This window comes from Neofelis nebulosa, chromosome 17, assembly GCF_028018385.1.
Source record: "Neofelis nebulosa isolate mNeoNeb1 chromosome 17, mNeoNeb1.pri, whole genome shotgun sequence".
Taxonomy (NCBI): domain Eukaryota; kingdom Metazoa; phylum Chordata; class Mammalia; order Carnivora; family Felidae; genus Neofelis; species Neofelis nebulosa.
Genome location: NC_080798.1, coordinates 49,896,316 through 49,914,926, shown reverse-complemented (window position 1 = coordinate 49,914,926; position 18,611 = coordinate 49,896,316). Strand labels below are relative to the sequence as shown.

The following is an 18,611-nucleotide window of genomic DNA, read 5'->3' as shown; positions in this document are numbered from 1 at the left end:
CCTATCTCAACAGGTGGGATCACAGCAAAAAGTTCAGGAGCAAAGGTTGGAACTGGATCTGCTTGGGTTCTGACGAAAACACACCTCAGCATTAGACCTAGCCACCCCTTCAGACACTGTGTCACTTTTAGATCATGCGGTTTTATTTAGGTCTTCCTAGTAACATCTGAGGATTCTGGGTGATGGAAATGCAATATTGATTTGTACAAACTCTGCAATTTTTCTGCAAATCTGAAATCATTTCAAAGCTTTAAAAATATTTTAAAATTTGGGGTGCCGTGGTGGCTCAATCCGTTGAGTGGCCAACTCTTGATTTTGGCTCAGGTCATGTTCTCATGGTTTGTGGGTTCGAGCCCCACAATGCGCTCTGTGCTGGCAGTGCAAAACCTGCTTGGGATTCTCTCTCTCCCTGTCTCTGTGCTCCTCCCCTGCTCACATGCTCTCTCTCTCTCTCTCAAAATAAACATTTAAAAAAATTTTTTTAAATATTTTAAAATTCTATTATATCTGTAAATTCAATCCCATCAGAGCCACGGGCAGACTCAATTTTATAAAGATGGCATTTTATAAACTCAATGTAATTCCAATAAACACCCTAACAGTTTTTCTCCCACAGAAGGTGACAAAGCTGATTCTAGGAGCAGAAAGTGCCAAAAATAGCTAACTGGTTTTTGTTGTTTTTATTGTTGTTGTCTATAACATACAGAATGAACTGTTTATTCTGCTGTTTGCAATACAAAGACATAGGGAAATGTTACTGTTTGTGCAACACAGTAAGGGAAAAAATTTTAAACTGCCCATTAGGGTCACTTGGCCAGATGTCCTGTCATGAAGAATACCAGTTATAAACAGAGCAGCCCTAGGACTCTGTATTTCATTTTGCTTATTCTATCCTGATTCCCTTATCTGTCCCCTAGAAAGCTTCACTTAGACAGCACAGCTTTGAAAAAGAATAACAAGATGAAAGGATTTGCCCTTCCACACAGCAAGATAAAGCCATGGTAATTAAGAAAGTGTTAGCACAAGGATAGACAAATTGACCAATGGTACAGAACAAGAAGCCCAGGAACAAATACAGGCCAGGAAGGAAACTTGATATATGACAGAGGTGGCTTTGCAAATCAGTGGTAAAGGACTTTATCATTCTTCACTTGCTGCTAGGCGAGCTAGTATTCCTATGGAAAAGAAAATATACCCTTATCCTACCCCATCCAAACAATTTAACTCTCCGGGATTAAAGACTTAAATATGAAAGGCAAAACTTAAAAGCTTTTAGAAAAAAAGTGTAAGAAAGTGATAAGCAAGTCTTTCTTAAGACATAAAACACATATGGCATAAGGAAAAACACTGGAATATTCAATTACACAATTAAGTTAACTATAACAAATCACAAAAGAATAAAGAGATAAGCCACAGGGGCACCTGGGTGGCTCAGTCGGTTGAGTGTCCAACTCTCGATTTCGACTCAGGTCATGATGGTGGCACTGGGGCCCCTGTTAAGCTCTGTGCTGGTGGCGCACTCCTGCCTAGGATTCCCTCTCTCTCTGCCCCTCCCCCACTCACTCTCTCTCAAAATAAACAAACATTAAAAAAAGAGATAAGCCACAAACTGGGAGAAATAATCTGCATTACATACGACAACAAATAATTATTGTCTGGGAACAAAACAAAAACACAAATTCATACAAACTAGTAAGAAAAGGATAAACTATCCAACATAAACATCAAAAGACATGAACAAGCGTTTCATAAATGAGGAAACATTTTGATTAATACTGATGTATTAGTTATATATGAATACATATTATCAAATATATAACAAAATCAGAGTGATATGCCATTTCATACCCACCAGAGCTTGCCAAAAATTAAAGTATGACGATATCACGTTTTGGCAAGGACATAGAGGGAGTAAAAATATGCTATTTTGGGAATGTAAATCGGTACAAGTATATTGGAGAGCCACTGGGCAATATCTCGTTTAAGCTGAAAATACATACACTCTATGATCCAGCTATTTCACGACTAAGGATGTACCCTAAAAAAACCTCTCACTCGGGTATGTAAAGAAACATAGAAAAAATTCTCAAAGCAACTGAAAATAACTTCAATACCCCTTATAAGGGAATGGATCAATAAATGGTGATATTAAAAAATTTTTTTAATGTTTGTTTATTTACTTATTTATTTATTTATTTATTTAGAGAGAGAGAGAGAGAGAGAGAGCGCAAGCACAAGCCAAAGAGCTCTAGCAGGGGAGGGGCAAAAAGACAGAAAGAATCCCAGACAGGCTCCGCACTGCCAGCACAGAGCCCAACTCTGTGTTGGGTTCAAACTCACAAACTGTGAGATCATGACCCGAGCTGAAATCAAAAGTCAGACGCTTAACCGACTGAACCACCCAGGCGCCAATAAATGGTGATATTTGTGATACAGTCACACAACAGAGTGCAACAGTGAAAATGAATGTGTCAACACGAACAATAAGTAGTACAATGGATTTACAGATCTCAAATCCATTTGGGATATACAGAGGGATATGAGAGGATAGAGACATTATGATAAAGTTTATATGAATTAAATGAATATCGTTTTAGACAGAAACATGCAATAAAACTATGAACATATAAAGGATGATAAACAGGAGAGCCAGGCAGTCATTACCTTTGGGGAGGGAAGGAAAAATATGGGAACTGGGTGGATTTATGCAATTACATCTGTAATAGTTTATTCATAAATCTGTTTTTTTTTTTTTTAATTTTTTTTTTCAACGTTTTTTATTTATTTTTGGGACAGAGAGAGACAAAGCATGAACGGGGGAGGGGCAGAGAGAGAGGGAGACACAGAATCGGAAACAGGCTCCAGGCTCCGAGCCATCAGCCCAGAGCCTGACGCGGGGCTCGAACTCACGGACCGCGAGATCGTGACCTGGCTGAAGTCGGACGCTTAACCGACTGCGCCACCCAGGCGCCCCCATAAATCTGTTTGATAGGTAAATACATTACCTCTTTTGAATGTCTAAAGTAGATTTTTAAAAAAGGTTCCAAGAGACCAGAGCTCCTATTCAGAGCCACACCACTACCTGATTTCCTGAAATGTACCAAACTGACAGAGTATAAACCCCTGTGACTTCCATTTTTCTTTTTTTTTTTTTATTATTTTTTTAACGTTTTATTTATTTTTGAGACAGAGACAGCACATGAACGGGGGAGGGGCTGAGAGAGAGGGAGACACAGAATCGGAAGCAGGCTCCAGGCTCTGAGCCATCAGACCAGAGCCCGACGCGGGGCTCGAACCCACGGACCGTGAGATCGTGACCTGAGCTGAAGTCGGACGTTTAACCGACTGAGCCACCCAGGCGCCCCTCCGTTTTTCAATCACAGGACTGAAACTTTAGAGTTCATCTAATATAAGTGAATGGACAAAAAAAGGGTCAGACCCTATGACAAGATGTACCCTGGGGACCCTCAAGGAAAAGGGAGGCAAGGAAATAATTCTTGTTATTTTATAAAAGTGATTATCACCTCCCAGAAAAAGCATTTGACAACATACAGCTTCCATTCATGATAAAAACCCTCAACAACATAGGTCTTAGAGGGAATATACCTCAACATAACAAAGGCCATATATGACAAACCCACAGTTGACAACATACTCAATGGGAAAAAACTGAGAGCTTTTCCCCTAAGGTCTGGAAAAAGACAAGGATGTCCACTCTCACCATTTTTATTCAACCAAGTACTAGAAGGTTCTGGTCACAGCAATTAGACAATAAAAAGAAATAAAAGGCATCCAAACTGGTAAAGAAAAAGTAAAACCTCCACTATTCGCAGATGGCATCACCCTAAAGACTCCACCAGAAAAAAAACTATTAGAACTGATAACTGACTTCAGTAGAGTAGCAAGATACAAAAATCAATGTACAGAAATCTGTTGTATTTCTATACACTAATAATGAAGCAGCAGGAAGTGACATTAAGAAAACAATTAACATTTGCAATTGCACCCAAAACAATAAAACACCTAGAAATAAACTTAACCAAAGAAGTCAAAGACCTGTACTCTGAGAACTATAAAACACTGATGAAAGAAATTCAAGACAACACAAAGAAAAGGAAAGACATTCCAGGCTCATAGGTTGGAAGAACAAATATTATTAAAATGTCTATACTAACCAAAGCAATCTACGCATTTAATGCAATGCCTATCAAAATACCAACAGCATTTTCCACAAAACTAAAATGAACAATTCTAAAATCTGTATGGAACCATAAAAGACCCCAAATAGCCAAAGCAATCTTGAAAAAGAAAAACAAAACTGGAGGTATCACAATCCCAGACTTTTCACGTTATGGTACAAAGCTGTAGTAATAAAAACAGTATGGTACTGGCATAAAAACACACACAAAGAGGGGCACATGGCTGGCTCAGTCAGAAGGACATGTGACTCTTGACCTCAGGGTCACGAGTTCAAGCCCCACTTGGGGTGTACAGATTACTTAAATAAAACAAAAATTTTTTTTAAAAAAGGTTAAAAATAGAACTACCCGACAACCCAGTAATCACACTACTGGGTATTTATCAAAAAAGTACAAAAACACTAATTCAAAAGTGTTTGTTTATTGTGGCATTATTTACAATAGCCAAACTATGAATGCAGCCCAGTGTCCATAGATAGATGAATGGATAAAGAAGATGGGGAATATATGTATGTATATATATACATACGTATACACACACACACACACACACACACACACACACACCATGGAATATTACTCAGCCTTACAAAAGAATGAAATCTTGCCATTTGCAATGACGCAGATGAAGCTAGAGAGCATAATGATAAACAAAATAAGTCAGAGAAAGACAAATACCATGTAATTTCACTCATATATGTAACTTAAGAAACAAAACAAACAGGGGCACCTGGGTGGCTCAGTAGGTTGAGCGTCTGACTTCGGTTCAGGTCATGATCCCGCGGCCTGTGGGTTCGAGCCCCACGTTGGGCTCTGTGCTGACAGCTCAGAGCCTGGAGCCTGTTCTGGATTCTGTGTCTCCTCCTCTCTCTGCCCCTCCCATGCTCATGCTTTGTCTCTCTCTGTCTCTCAATAATAAACGTTAAGAAAAAAAAAATGTTTTTTTAAAGAAACAAAACAAACAAGCAAAGGGTAAAAAAAAAAGAGAGAGAGAGAGAGAGAGAGAGAGAGAGAGAGAGAGACAAACCAAGAAATAGACCCTTTAATATTAGAGAACAAACTGATGGTTACCAGAGAGGAGGTGGGTGGCGGGTAAAATAGGGGATGGAGATTAAGAGTATACTTATCATTATGGGCACTGGGTGATGCATGGAATCACTACATTGTATACCTGAAACTAATGTAACACTGTATGTTAACTACACTGGAATTAAAATTAAAAACTCCATTTAAAAAGTGACCATCACTTTTACCTTAAGTGTTTCGAACTCCTTAGGCAAAAGATACTTTGTAATTATGGGATCGGTTAAAAATGTTGAGCCTACACCATATCACCCAAGAAAAAGTAGTCCGCTCAGGGAAGCAGAGGTTCCTCTTGCTCTTTCCTCATTTCAAGGCCATCCCCGAAGGATGGATCTGTAATCCTACAGGCCTGATAGCTTCAAGGCCCAGAAATCCCCCTCTGAGTCCCTTGTTTGGGCCTTGTTTTCTATTGCTGGTTCTTAGGCATCAAACGCTGACTTCCTGTTCCCCTTTTTTTGAGCTCTGGGGCCTTGGAAGAACTGGTAAGAGGCTTTGAAGAAAAGTACAAAGCCAGGAAAACAGAGTGGAGACAGCTACGACTTTCCAAAGGAAAGCAAATCTTAACACAGTTGTAATAAGCTTTCAGACTTTCCTCTGTCTGTAGCTTACATAAGACTGGTTCAGACACAAGGACTGGAGAGTTGTAAGTCACTGAAGTTGGGAACAGTTAAAACTCAGATTTGGGTAGACGTTGAGGATAGCATTCTGGATGCTGATAGCATAATCCTTGCTAGTTCTAAACTCTTACTATCTCTAGTGTATCCTTTTCAACATCCTACAGAGGGCTGGCTGTGTAATGTGTTCACTTTGGGTGTCGTACTAAACACTTTATTAGACGTAAAATCTTAAGAGCACAGATGACCTCACATGAATTGTCTCCTTGCAAAGTAGTCTCATGGTCAGTGTCAGGTGCCATGCCACCATTTCACAACATAGAAAAAGGAGGCACACTTGTGACTCTTACATTCTCATCATTAGGTCCACAGCCTTCCCTTAACAAGAAAAGCGATGCTCTTCCTGTAAATTGGCCTCAGGGCCTCTGACCCAAGGCCTCCGTTTCATGATCCTTTCACACTACAAAGGTGTTTTAATGAACTGAGTTTGAACGTCAAACTCCAATCTCATTGGTCATGCTACTGTGGCTATTCACTGAGCACAGTCCTCCCCATTCTATTCTGCTGTCCTGCACTTTGAATTCAGGGCTCACTGTCAGCATGGAAAGCACCAGAGTTCTGATATGGCAGCCTCTGGTTATGTTCTACCCAGGGATTTATCATCCACAACCTACTCAAATCCCTCCCCCAACAGCTACCAAAAATTCCCCTGGTGAGAAATGCTATTATGAGAAGGAGTGGCTGCTTTGTGACTCACACTGTTTCATTAAAAAGATTTTTTTTTCAAACAAATTTTCAGTAGAAGAATCCAAAGGTTTTCCAAAGCCACAGCAAAAACAGAACAGCTCACAATACTATTTCTCAAAGGTCTGCCACTTCATAGGCGATTCCTATACCTCAAAATACTGCAGACGCTTAGATTCGCCATCCTTTTATGTTGCACTTGGCCTCCGGGCCGAGAGAGGAGGTAGGGAATAGATGAATTAAACACAGCCAACAAGACTGGGCTGGTCAGATATTAAGGTGGAAGGCAGCTAGTGTGCAAGCCAGCCCTCACCACAGGTATTAGACTTGCCAGAGTTCTCTAGGGTAACCGGCTGCAATGGTATGAATATTTTAGTCAGATCTGACCAGGACTGAGGAAAACTAATAACATATGGTGTACATGAGTATTTGGTGATGCTTGTTATAGTAGTGAGTGGCATTCTAACAAAGTTTCTCTGGAAAGCTGACTTAGATGGCATTATATCTTAGTGGGCGTTAAAAGTGTAAATGATCTAAGTAGAGGAGAACAATTGCACAGAAAGTTAGTATTTATGGTAGTCAAGTACTTCATTGGTTTGAGTTGGAATCCCAAGGACTCCCTCAAATCCTTGTAGGATTTCCAGAGTACTTAGGCAAGTGGCGGGATAAAAGAATTCTAATGGCCCTCACTAAGGAAAAGCACCCTCTTAGCAGGAAAAAAAGGGTTATTGAAGAAGAAACAAGTGCAAATATCTCCAGAGAGTTGAGCAACGTGGGCAAAATAACCAAAATGGCTGGGGCCTAGGGTTTTGGGTTCTCCTACCTCTGTCCCAAATCATTGGGAGACTCCAGATTTAAGTTTCTCCCGCATGCTAACAAATCAACTTTGACCTTAAAAGACATTGTCCAGCAGAGGTGACCAATTTTAGAACAACTTCTTGTGAAGTATGGCTTATTCAATTACACTTTTTAGAGGGCTAAAGGTACTACCGGGGAGAAAGCTGGAGCCAAGCTACGACAAGTCTAATTCACTAAGATAAAGATGACTGCATAATTCCTAAATATAAGGTGAGGTTTCTCCAAAAATCAAGGCACCCTCTTAGAGCTAAAGTCCACATTAAGTCTCTGAGCATGGAGCACTTTTTTTAAAACCCTTTACTCTCAGCAAAAAAATACTTGACTATAACACACATTTAATAATCATTTGGGGGAGGCGAAGAGGACATTTGGTCACCAATGTTGGCTATCACAAACAAGGCTTTAAAAATCACTTAAAATAGCACTGAGTATCAACAGTGTCTGGAGCTCAGAGACATACAAGGGTTAAAACTGTTCCTCATATTTCCTTATGGGTATTTGTGGGTGGCTTGGGATAAATTTTATAGAGACAAGATTACTAAAGTGGTGGATCATGCTTCTAGAAAACAGTTTTCAATGACCAGAAAGAAAAGTGGCCCTAGGGACGACAAAGATACTGAAGCCAAATATACACATGAAGAGCCTGAAAAACAGTTTTTCCTTTTGATATTCTCATTGAGAAGATAAAGGGCCACTTGCATTAGGATATAGGAGGAATTTTTAACAAGCGCTTGACTAGAACCACAAAGAAATGATCGCCTACTCTAGCCCAGGAACAGGTTTTAGGAAAGAATTAAGAGCATCAGTGAAGAGTAAGGAGGAAATACCATCCATGTAGCAGCCTCGTGGACAAAACCTTGAATTCGTTCATCCAAGAGAAAAACCGAGGAAGAAGGGAAAATGTCCCATAAGCTGCAATATTCAGACTCTCTCTTACGGAGTAAGGAAGCAAAGATCCTTAGAAATAACAAAGTAATGCTAATCAGTCTTGTAATGAACATACCTTCCCACCACCTGACACAGGTCCTAGTGTACTGGAGGCACTCAATAAACACCAATTGAATAAATAAATGTCTTAGTGCAACAGATCTCCATACGCACACTCAAAAAGTCTCCTACTTTTGGGTCTGCAAGAGAAAAGGAAAAATAGGTATTTTGTCCATCTAAAGTTTGGATTCATTCTAGGATCTTGACTTGTCTAGCTGCTGGCTGGGGATACAGAAAAGAGGACACAGCTCCGTAAGCCCTTCAATAGCACAAGCAGCCAAAGGCAGCTGTGCCTTAGAATGAAAATCAGGGGGAAGACAAGCACAGAAGGAAAGGAGACATTGCCACGACTCTCTTCTGTTCTGAGCAACTTCAATTCTCAGGACCAAGGCAGCCGGGCTCACGCCTCTCTCCTGGAGAAAAATGCTTAGTTCCATGTAAAAGAAAACCGTCAAACAATGAGCAATGCTCTTGCTGGGTGTCGCTACCCTCTGGGAGCAGGTGAAAGGAACATTTGTATGGATCCTGCTTAGGAGATACTTGATCCGTTTAGTAATATTGAGAAGCATGCTAATGAGTGCACCAAAAAAAAAAAAAAGCATTTAGAGTTCTTTCTCTGGGAAGAGAATTTTCAGAATCATTCGTTACAAATTTAGATTCTTGGGTCTCTCCTTAGCTCCACTGAATTCTGGGAGCGAGGTCCAGTCATCTGCACTATTAACAACCCCCCTAGAGAATACTGGGCAAAGTCAAGTTAGAAAACCCTTTGAACCATTCACAGAAATCAGGGGAGCTTGTTTATGTCTGCCTCCTTCTTGTTATAGACCCAAAGAGGGCACTAGAAATTATAATGCCTCCTGTAACTTGGTGTTTACAGGGACCCAGTGAATTCCCCCTTCCTCTTTACTTCCAGCAGAGGAAGGCTGTACTGTCACTTCTAACAACTCCAGGTAGAACTCACTGTAAACAGTCTCATCAGGAGAGAAGCTACCCCAGCTGCTACTTTAAGATTAAACCTGGCTCAGGGCACCTGGGTCGCTCAGGCGGTTAAGCGTCTGACTCTTGGTTTTGGCTCAGGTCATGATCTCACAGTATATTGGGATCGAGCCCCATCTCAGGTTCTGAGCCCGCAGCACAGAGCCTGCTTGGGATTCTCTGTCTCCCTCTCTCTTTGCCTCTCCCCGGCTCAAGTTCTCGAACTCTCTCTTTCAGAAATAAATAAATAAACATTAAAAAAAGATAAACATTTTAAAAAAGATTTTAAAAAAAGACGAAACTTGGCTCTTTATTTGCTTCTCACTTGAAGGTTGTTGGTCTTCAGGTTATTCAATCATACCTACAACTCACCCCTCAAATATCAAGACCAGGAACCCTGGGGCACCTGGATGGCTCAGTCAGTTAAGCCTCAGACTCATGATCTCACAGTTCATGAGTTGCAGCCCTGCGTTGGGCTCTGTGCTGACAGCATGGAGCCTGCTTAGAATTCTCTCTACCTCTCTCTCTAACCCTACCCCACTCATCTTCTCTCTCTCTCTCTCAGAATAAATAAACTTAACAACAACCAGGAACCCAACTGTTGCATTCAAGGATAAACCTTTGTACTTATGAGAAAAGAAGATTCATAAGTGAAAACTGCTGGGTCTCTGAGAAGTCCCTTTTCATATTCAAGCCTGTACCCACACTAATCACTAGAGACAGTCTGATACACACTAGGCCATGACAAAGCTTAGAAAAGAAACAGATGGCAATTTATACTCCTCTAACATTCTAAAAGACTGGGATTAGGGTTTAGGTTTTGAGCTAACTTTGAGATTCTAGTACTATAATCTCAGTGACCCACTATCGTTAAAAACACCCCTATTTTAGGGGCACCTGGGTGGCTCAGTCATTAAGCGCCCAACTCTCAGTTTCAGCTCAGGTCATGATCTTACGGTTTGGTGGGTTTGAGCCCCACATTAGACTCTGCGCTGACGGTGCAGAGCCTGCTTGGGATTCTCTCTCTCTTTTTCTCTCTCTCTCTCTCTCTGTGCCCCTCCCATACTCATGTTGTCTCTGCCTCTCTCAAATAAATAAACTTAAAAAATATATATTAAAAAAAAAAACAAAAAAAAACTATTTAAGGGTAAGCAGAAATGAGACTTGTCCATTTAAGTTACCACCACTGCTCTATGAATTTGTTTCCAATTCTGAAACTGTCAAAATCGAAATTTAGTTTTTAACCAGATTTGCCAAAATGTTAGTGCCCAATAAGCTTGGGTTGATTATCACATTTGTAAAATACAAAGCATGTTCCTTTTCCCAAAAGGAACTAGAGGTGTATTTCTCTGGTGCGGAGTGGCCTGGCTCAGAGTATTCCTTATGACATATTTGGGGTGTGTCTTTGTTTAATAGCAAAATGTACACGTCCCATAAAACAAACACTTTAAGAGTGAAACCACTGTTTCTTCCAACATCCTTCAAACCTCAATGAGGAAGAGTTGACTGTGAACTTCAAGGAATCATCAGCTTCTCAAGGGAACTTTTTTTTACTGTATAGAAAATAAGCCCTCATGGTTACAAAGAACTAAAAACTGTGCTTTACCGCAAAATTTTCATTAAGAATAGAACTTTTGCAGAGCAGGAGAGCCATCATGGTCTTTGAAGACCACAGAATGCTTTCTGTCCCCAGAAACCATGTAAAGGACCGTGACCTCTTGCACACCTATGGTGAGGCACAGGGAGGCTGTCTGATCCACTCCAATAGGGTTGGCAACTCTCTTTAATTATTTAAGAAGAGACAATTAAATCACTTGAGAACGCTAGCATGGTGGCAAAATAGAATCCATGAGATATCCTGCTAGCTTGTTCAAAGATTTATCAAAAGTTACCTTCTATCAGCCCCAGTCGAAGACTTGGTGACAACAGAGAACAGTTTAGATTTTTCTGAATATGCACGTGTGTACGTGCACATGGCTAAGAAGCTGGATTGAAACCCTCAGTGACCATTGTATAGCAGGACCCAGAAAATAGGCACCCTCTTCCTTCTAACATGGTGGATCCTCTGTTTCCCCCAACATCCAGTAATCCATGTTCTGAGATCAACAGGACCACCAAAAAAGAATGACCAGACCTCCAGAACACCACCCAGAAAACCACTAGGGGGTTAAACACCTTAAAGCAAAATTTACATTTTAATGTGGAAAGAAAGGGACACTAACTCTCATCTTATAAAGCAGCTCTTCTCAATGGCATTCGTTATTATCAACGGCCTGTCGATGTAGGTCAGATTTCAGCAGAGAGCACTAGCTTCCATTCTGGAGAAACAGTTCACACAGTTCTAAACCTCTCTGCCCAGCAAATTCTGCAGTGATGAAAGCAGAGAACTATCAGAGAAGTGCCCCTACAGGAACACCACCTTCCTTTTGTATGTTATTTGGCTTTTGTAAACACTGTCTCACGAGACTCTCACCATGACTCTGAAAGGTAAGCAGGACAGGTGTTATCTCCACCTTACAGGTGACAAAATGGTGACTCTGAGGCTAAATGACTCACTTGCCCACGGTCACAAGTCAGGCAGTTAACTCGTAGTGCAACCAGTAGATGAGCCTAGCCCTGTGACTCGCAGGCCAGTACAATTTCCAGCACGCTACCCAGCTTCCTGGCGTTTCAGGATGACAGGCCGTGGAGTGTGATGGTCAGGAGCCCAGGTTCTCACGCGGGAGACCTACATTCCAATCCCAGCTCTGCCACCTCTTAGCTATTTGACCTTGTGGAGGCTCCTCACCCTCGTCCTGTATCTCAGGCTCCTCACCTGTAAAATGGGAATGAGAACGCCCACCTCTTAGAATTGTTGTGACAATTAAAAGAGACGATGGACACGAGGCACTCCAATTCATTCACTCGAGAAGTATTTGTGCCAGGCACACACAGTGCAAGAGATACAACAGTGAGCAAGAGGCACAGCCCTGCTCTCATGAAGCTTAAAACTGAAACTAAATAGAAAAAGTAAAAGGATAAATAAAACACTTATCAAGTGTGTTAAGTGCTGTTAAGGTAATAGGTGACTCACCTATTACCATGAGGGAGGCAATTTTTAAGAGTGGCCTCTGAGGAGAAATTTAAGTAGAACTCGAAGGGACCAGAAAGAGCTCTCCCACGTACCGAATGGAAGGAAAAGCATTCCAGTTATAAGGGTCACAACCTGGGGAAGCGTAGGAACAGATGCGACGGCTACGTATCCTCACAGGCTTTCGGGAACAACCTTTACAGGCTGACTGCCAAAGATTTCCACATCTGTTTTAAAAATAACAAAGATGAGGCTCAAGAGAGGTGACGTGTCTTACCCAAGGTCATAGCTACTCCCAGGAGGGGCCGAGACCCCAGTATCCGACCTCCAGATACAACGTCAGCTCACTCCCTCTGAGGAAGCTTCGTGTACATTGAGCTCCCCTACTTATTTCACGGACAACTGTTTTCTGTGCCCATGAAGAGTTCCAAAAGCACCTTAAAAACACAAGCAACAACACCACATCGACTTCCAGGCATCTACTCAATTGTGCACTGAAATCCTGACGCTTCCACTCTTGTGACACAAGAGCAAAAAGTGCTTGGACCTTACTCAAAAGCTCCAAAATAGAAACAAGTTTCTCCTCTTACAGCAACAAACAAGAGAGGAAAAGGATGTCCTGGAAGGAAGATCCTGCGGCCTGTTCCGGAAAGTGAGACAGAACCACCATTGCACAAAAGTGGAAATATGAAGGTTCACATCAAGTGAACTGCAAAGGAAAAATTAATTATTTAATTTTGAATAAAACAATGAATTCCTAAAGCAGTGGCTTTCGATCAGGGTGATGCCCCCCCCCCCCGCCCCCACTCGAGCATTTGGAAACTCTGTGGAGGCATGTCGTAGGCATGTAAGGCAGGCCATGTCTTACAAAAGGACAGGACGGTCCTACAAAGAATTTCTTACCTGAGGCACCTGACTGGCTCATTCCATAGAGCATGAGTTGGGCATAAAGATTACTTTAAACCACATATATGTGTGTGGGAGTGTGTGTATAAATAATTTCAAAAAAGAGGGTATTACCCAAAATATTAGGAGCAGCCTCACACACACTTTATTATCAATCCCAAAGGGATTAATATGCCCCAACTTTTCCTGTATTCTCATGGTTCAGTGGCTCTTCCTACCCTCACCACAGCTGGATGAAAAAAAATTAAACTCAGGTTTTACAGCTGAAGAGTCTGAAATTTTGGAATCCAACTGTAAGCTCTTAACTCCAACATGGAACCTGGTACCAGGTGGCATAAGGAAATGAAGTTTCTAGCAAGAGACAGATAAGAAATTTTAGCAAAATGCAAATTCCTTTCCCAGACAAGGGTCTATATAACATTACATTTGTTTTGCAACACACAAAATTCTGTGATTTTAGAGAGAATCTTCTTACAGTGTTTTTCAGTTTAAAATCGGATACCAATGACGGTTCTTTCAAAAACTTAACTACAGTCAGCTCACAACTATAGCTAACTCTTTCTGGACCAAATTTTGTGGAGAAAAAAATTTTAATTTCAACATGTCTAAAAATGATCAAATGTCTCAAAGTAACCAAGGCAGTCACACCTTGCATCTCATTCAGAGCAAGAGACTGATGCAGGTCGAGGAAGCTCCAATGATATCTAGAGGTCTGTTCAGGGACTACAATACCATTTTAGCAATTCAAAAGCCACTTTCAAGTGGTACCCTAAATCAGTCACTATTTCCCCCTCAAAAAATTACTTCACAAATTAAAGTTTATAGAACTGAACCAAAAGCCAACCTATTACCAGAAATGAAAAAAGCTTCAAAAAGTCTACCCTATTTCAACCATAGCTAGAACAGTGATCCAATAGATACATCCTCCAGAAAGCAATCTTTCTTCTGTCTACACAATACCTAGATTTTCTTCACTGTCTCAAAGAAGTCTGAATACGTTAACTTCTTCACTCCAACTTGCCAATTAGCAAATAGCGGCCCCACGCCCTCGTGACCAATTTTCTAGAAGCCTAACCTGGCTTCTCAGGTTAGCTGAGCCGATAGACCTGTTTTCCTCCAGAAGCTCCTGCCAGTGCCTTTTCCGCCCTGCCACTCAGGGCCTGGGAAACCCTCCTCCAGTTTTTTGCTGGCCTGTCACCAGAAGTTCACAAAATGAATTCATCCAGATTCTTTGAATCCGCCTCTTGCCCTGTGATGTACCAACAGCCAGGCAATCAAGTGCCACCTCCCCATTACAAAAAGATACAGACCACCAGGAAGACCTAGCACTTAGCATGGAGGAGAAGAAAAAAGATGGAGGGATGCGAGAGTCATGGAGCCAAACCTACTGCATGCAGCACCCGCCACCACAGCCCAGGTCCTGCAAAGCCTCAGAGGGAGGTTCCCTGGCTAGGCCCTCCATTCAGCAGGCCACACCTGTCTATATGCCAGCAGCCTTCCGGCTGCTCCATTTTTACCAATTCAAACGGATCTCCAGCAGGAGACTGGCAAAATTGGGCACCCCCTTCTCCCAGCGAAAGTGAGAGCCCTAATCCAAACAACACTTGCCCCCAATTTTCTTTCTTTTCACACTCTTTGTTGGAGAGACACTGCTTGGTCAAAGTGGATCCCCCTCTCTGCTAACGCTGAGGCAGGCACAATGCTGCAGTGACAGAGAGGAAGCCTCGAGGCCGACTTGTTACAAGCCAGACAAAACCTCCTCTCTGAGAATGGTGATGCCAATAAACGGGACTTCAATAGGCAGGTTTTGCTCTGCTCATCCACAAGTGAATCAACGCCTGAAGTCCTAATACGCCCGGCTCCGCAGCCTCGCAGGAAGCCTCTTTTCTAGAGGATAGATATCCCATTCATCCCCAGGAACCAAAGGGAAAGCAGACAGATCCAGGTCGCGCACTCCATTTCCAAATCTTCGCAAGCGCGCGAAGGTCTGGGGCGCCCCGACGCGCCCTCCCTTGCACTCCACCCTCCGAGGCCTCCACCGCCCGCGGACTCACCACTGTGCGAGCTGAACCACCTGGGTGCGATGTGCAGAGGTAGAGCATCCGCCAGCGAGGCTCGGGAGCCTAGGTACAGCATCCCGTCTCTATGGTGACCGCCGCCGGTCTCCTGGTAACCATTGCCATGGGCATAGGTGGAGTCGGACGCAGACCCTCCGCCGCCGGGCGCCCTCTCCGAGTCGCCTGTACCCCGGGAGGCGGGGGTGTAGAGGCCAAAGGGCACCCCTCCGGCCGTGCTGGGGTCCATGCCCATGCCCGCCACTGAGCTGACCGAGCGGCTGCGCAGCCCCATGGCCCCGCCGCCCGCCCGATAGTGCCCAAAGTGGGGCGCCCCTCCCGGCGGGGGCACGGCGCTGTCATCAGTGGAGACCCCCGGAAAGGGGCCCCGGGAGCGGGCCGCCGTGCTCTGCTTGCCCCCCATGCTCGCCCGGGCCCCGGTGGGGCGGGAACCTGGAGGCCGAGACCCTCCCCCACTTCTCAGCAGCGGGGGGAGGGTTGGGCGAGCATAAAGGGGGAGGGAGTCAAAAAGGAGACCGGGAGGAAAAAAAGGGGAAAAAAAGAAAAAAGGAAAGAAAACCCGCGGGGCGGAAGAGGCAGGCGGGCGGGGATCCCAAACTAAGAATTTAAAACGATCCAAGCCAAACGCATGTTTCCCCTCAAGGTCCAAAGAGGCGCAGTCCGGCGCGGTCTCGGCGCGCCACAGGCCGCCCCCGGGCTCCCGAAAGCCGGGGGAGCCGCAGGGAAGGAGGGAGGGAGGCGGCGGGCGGGCGCAGGGAGGCGCCGGAGGAGGCCGCCCGCGGGACAGGAGGAGGCAGAGGAGGGCTGGGGGCGCCGGGCGCGTCCCCCTCCTCAGGTCGCCGCGACCATGGACGCCGGCCCGGACCCCTCCAGGCCTCGGGCGGGCTGCGGCGCTGGGCGGCCAGGCGGAGCTCGGGAAGCCGCGGTCGCGTCGCGTCGCGCTCTAGCTCCAGCCGCCGCCGGCCCCGCCAGCCGCTCCGCCCCGCTCGGTCCCGGGCTGCGCTCGCCGGCGCTCCTCGCCGCCGTGGAGACAATGGAGGGCGGCAGAGCGCAGGCGCGGCCCGCGCCCCCTCCCCTCCCCCCCGCCGGGTTAACCCCTTCGCGGCCCCTGCGGCGCCGGGCCGCTGACGCCCGGGAGGTCCCCACCCACCCTGCCCGACCGGCCTGTGACCTGAGTGGCCCGAGCCACGGGGTATCAGGAACAGAAGCCAGGCGTCTTTTCAAAGCAAACACTCTTTTAAGTCCCCGAAAATGGCTAATTATCGAGGGGGAAGCCACCTATGGGAGGAGGGGCGGCGATGGTTCAAGGGGCTGGGAAGGCAAAGCCAGGAAGAATGAAAATTACTCAAGACGCCTACCTGGCTCTGAGGGTCACTGGTCAAGCCTCCCTCCCGGCACAAATTTGCCCCTACAGCACCCTCTGGTGGACGTGCTGTCCATTCTTTCGGAGGTTTCCCAATTAGGAACCCCTAAGATCAGGAAGCTAAGCATTTGGGGGATTCTTAGCTGTTTGGGGGTACGGAGCGAACTGGGGCACTTTTGATTCCGGATTTTGCTGAGAGTAGATCACAATTTCCTATGTGGGGCTTATGCAATGGGTAGATTCCTTAGCTAAAATGTGATCCTGAAAATCACTAGGTGTACGATAGAGAGTGAAAAGATACAGAAAGGGAGTAAATAACACAGCTAGGGAGTAAATAACACAGCTAGGACTGGGATTTTAGAAACTTCCTAGTCCAAGATAGGTCCTCTGTTTGTTTACCTTTTGTTGCAACATGCACCATAGTGGGACACAGTGGGTACTCAATAAATGTATGTTGATCAAGTCTGCATTTTGCAACATATCTCTGACATATCCACATCCATCCATCCATCCATCCATCCATCCATCCATCCAACAACTATTTTTCAAGTGCTGGGTGCTGGCTATGAGCATCACCCAGTCCCTCACCTGACTTCCTTGCTCTAAATGTCCCGAGATACTTCCACATCAAGGAGCCAAGACGGTGTAGAGAGATATTAAAAGAAAACCTCCGAAAGAAGAGCTGGTCTGTCATAGTTTTTGACTGTCCCAGTGTGAGCAGTTTAGAAAGAAACAAAAGGAAGACTATTTATTTGCAAGCATGGAGTGCTTTGGGTGAGCAGAAAGCCCTACAGAAGGAAGTAGAGAATTCTGCTGGAGAAATGAACATAGGAAAAAACAAGGTGTTCCAGTACCCAAGAAATTATCTGTACGTGCCTAAATAAGGAATCTGTGCACACCTAAGATCCAAATGAGTATCTGAAGGAAAATTAGAAAGCTTAAATTTGAGATGCCTGGCTGGCTTAGTCAGTAGAGCATTGTAACTCTTGATCTCAGGGTTGTGAGTTCAAGCCCCATGTTGCATGTAGACATTATTTTTTAAAAGTAAAGTCTTAAAAAAAAAAAAAAAGGAAAGGAAAGAAAGCTTACATTTAACCCAATTTTCTCCGTGAAGAGAGACTATGGTAACAGAGGAGGGGTGGTACAGTATTGTGCAGAAAAAGATACTAGATCCCTTGATAGATCTCTACTGGGGAGTTAAACTCACAATCAATAAAGATGGTAATTATCTAAGTAGCTTTTGATTTACTTATGCATTCAACACTTTTTGACTATATCAGACAAAATATGAATGTCTGGTAAGTGCCAGGCACTGTCCTAGGTTCTGGGACACAGTAGAGAGCAAGATGGATGGAGTCCTTGTCCTCACAAAGCTTCAGAAGGACCAATTCACACTCACTAGGATGGCTAGAGTCAAAGAAGACAAATACAAGTGTTAGTGAGATGTGTAGACATTGGAACTCTCATACCTTGCTGGTGGGGATGGAAAATGGTACAGCCGCTTTAGAAAGCAGTCTGGCAATTCCTCAAAAGGATTAAACAGAGTTACCATGTGACCCAGCAATTCCACTCCTATGTATACTTCCAAAAGAAATGAAAACGTAGATTCACAGAAAAGCTTGTACATGAACGTTCACAGCAGCATCATTCAAAATAGCTAAAAAGTGGAAACAGCCCAATCGTCCATCGCCTGCTGGATGGATAAAGCAAATGTGGTATACCTATGCAGCGGGCTAT

General features: G+C 44.0%; 1 protein-coding gene across 3 annotated transcripts in view; it reads right to left on the bottom strand.

The window, feature by feature from the left end:
* ZNRF1 (zinc and ring finger 1) overlaps positions 1 to 16,550 on the bottom strand; it is a 104,377-nt gene extending 87,827 nt beyond the window's left edge. For 2 of the 3 annotated variants that reach the window (XM_058708203.1, XM_058708204.1), the window contains exon 1: positions 15,491 to 16,550. In XM_058708203.1, the coding sequence (XP_058564186.1) occupies positions 15,491 to 15,914 (424 nt within the window). In that variant the 5' untranslated portion in view covers positions 15,915 to 16,550. The remainder of the gene's footprint in view (positions 1 to 15,490) is intronic. The other variant, XM_058708202.1, reaches the window with a different exon arrangement.
* Between the last annotated feature and the right edge of the window lie 2,061 nt (positions 16,551 to 18,611).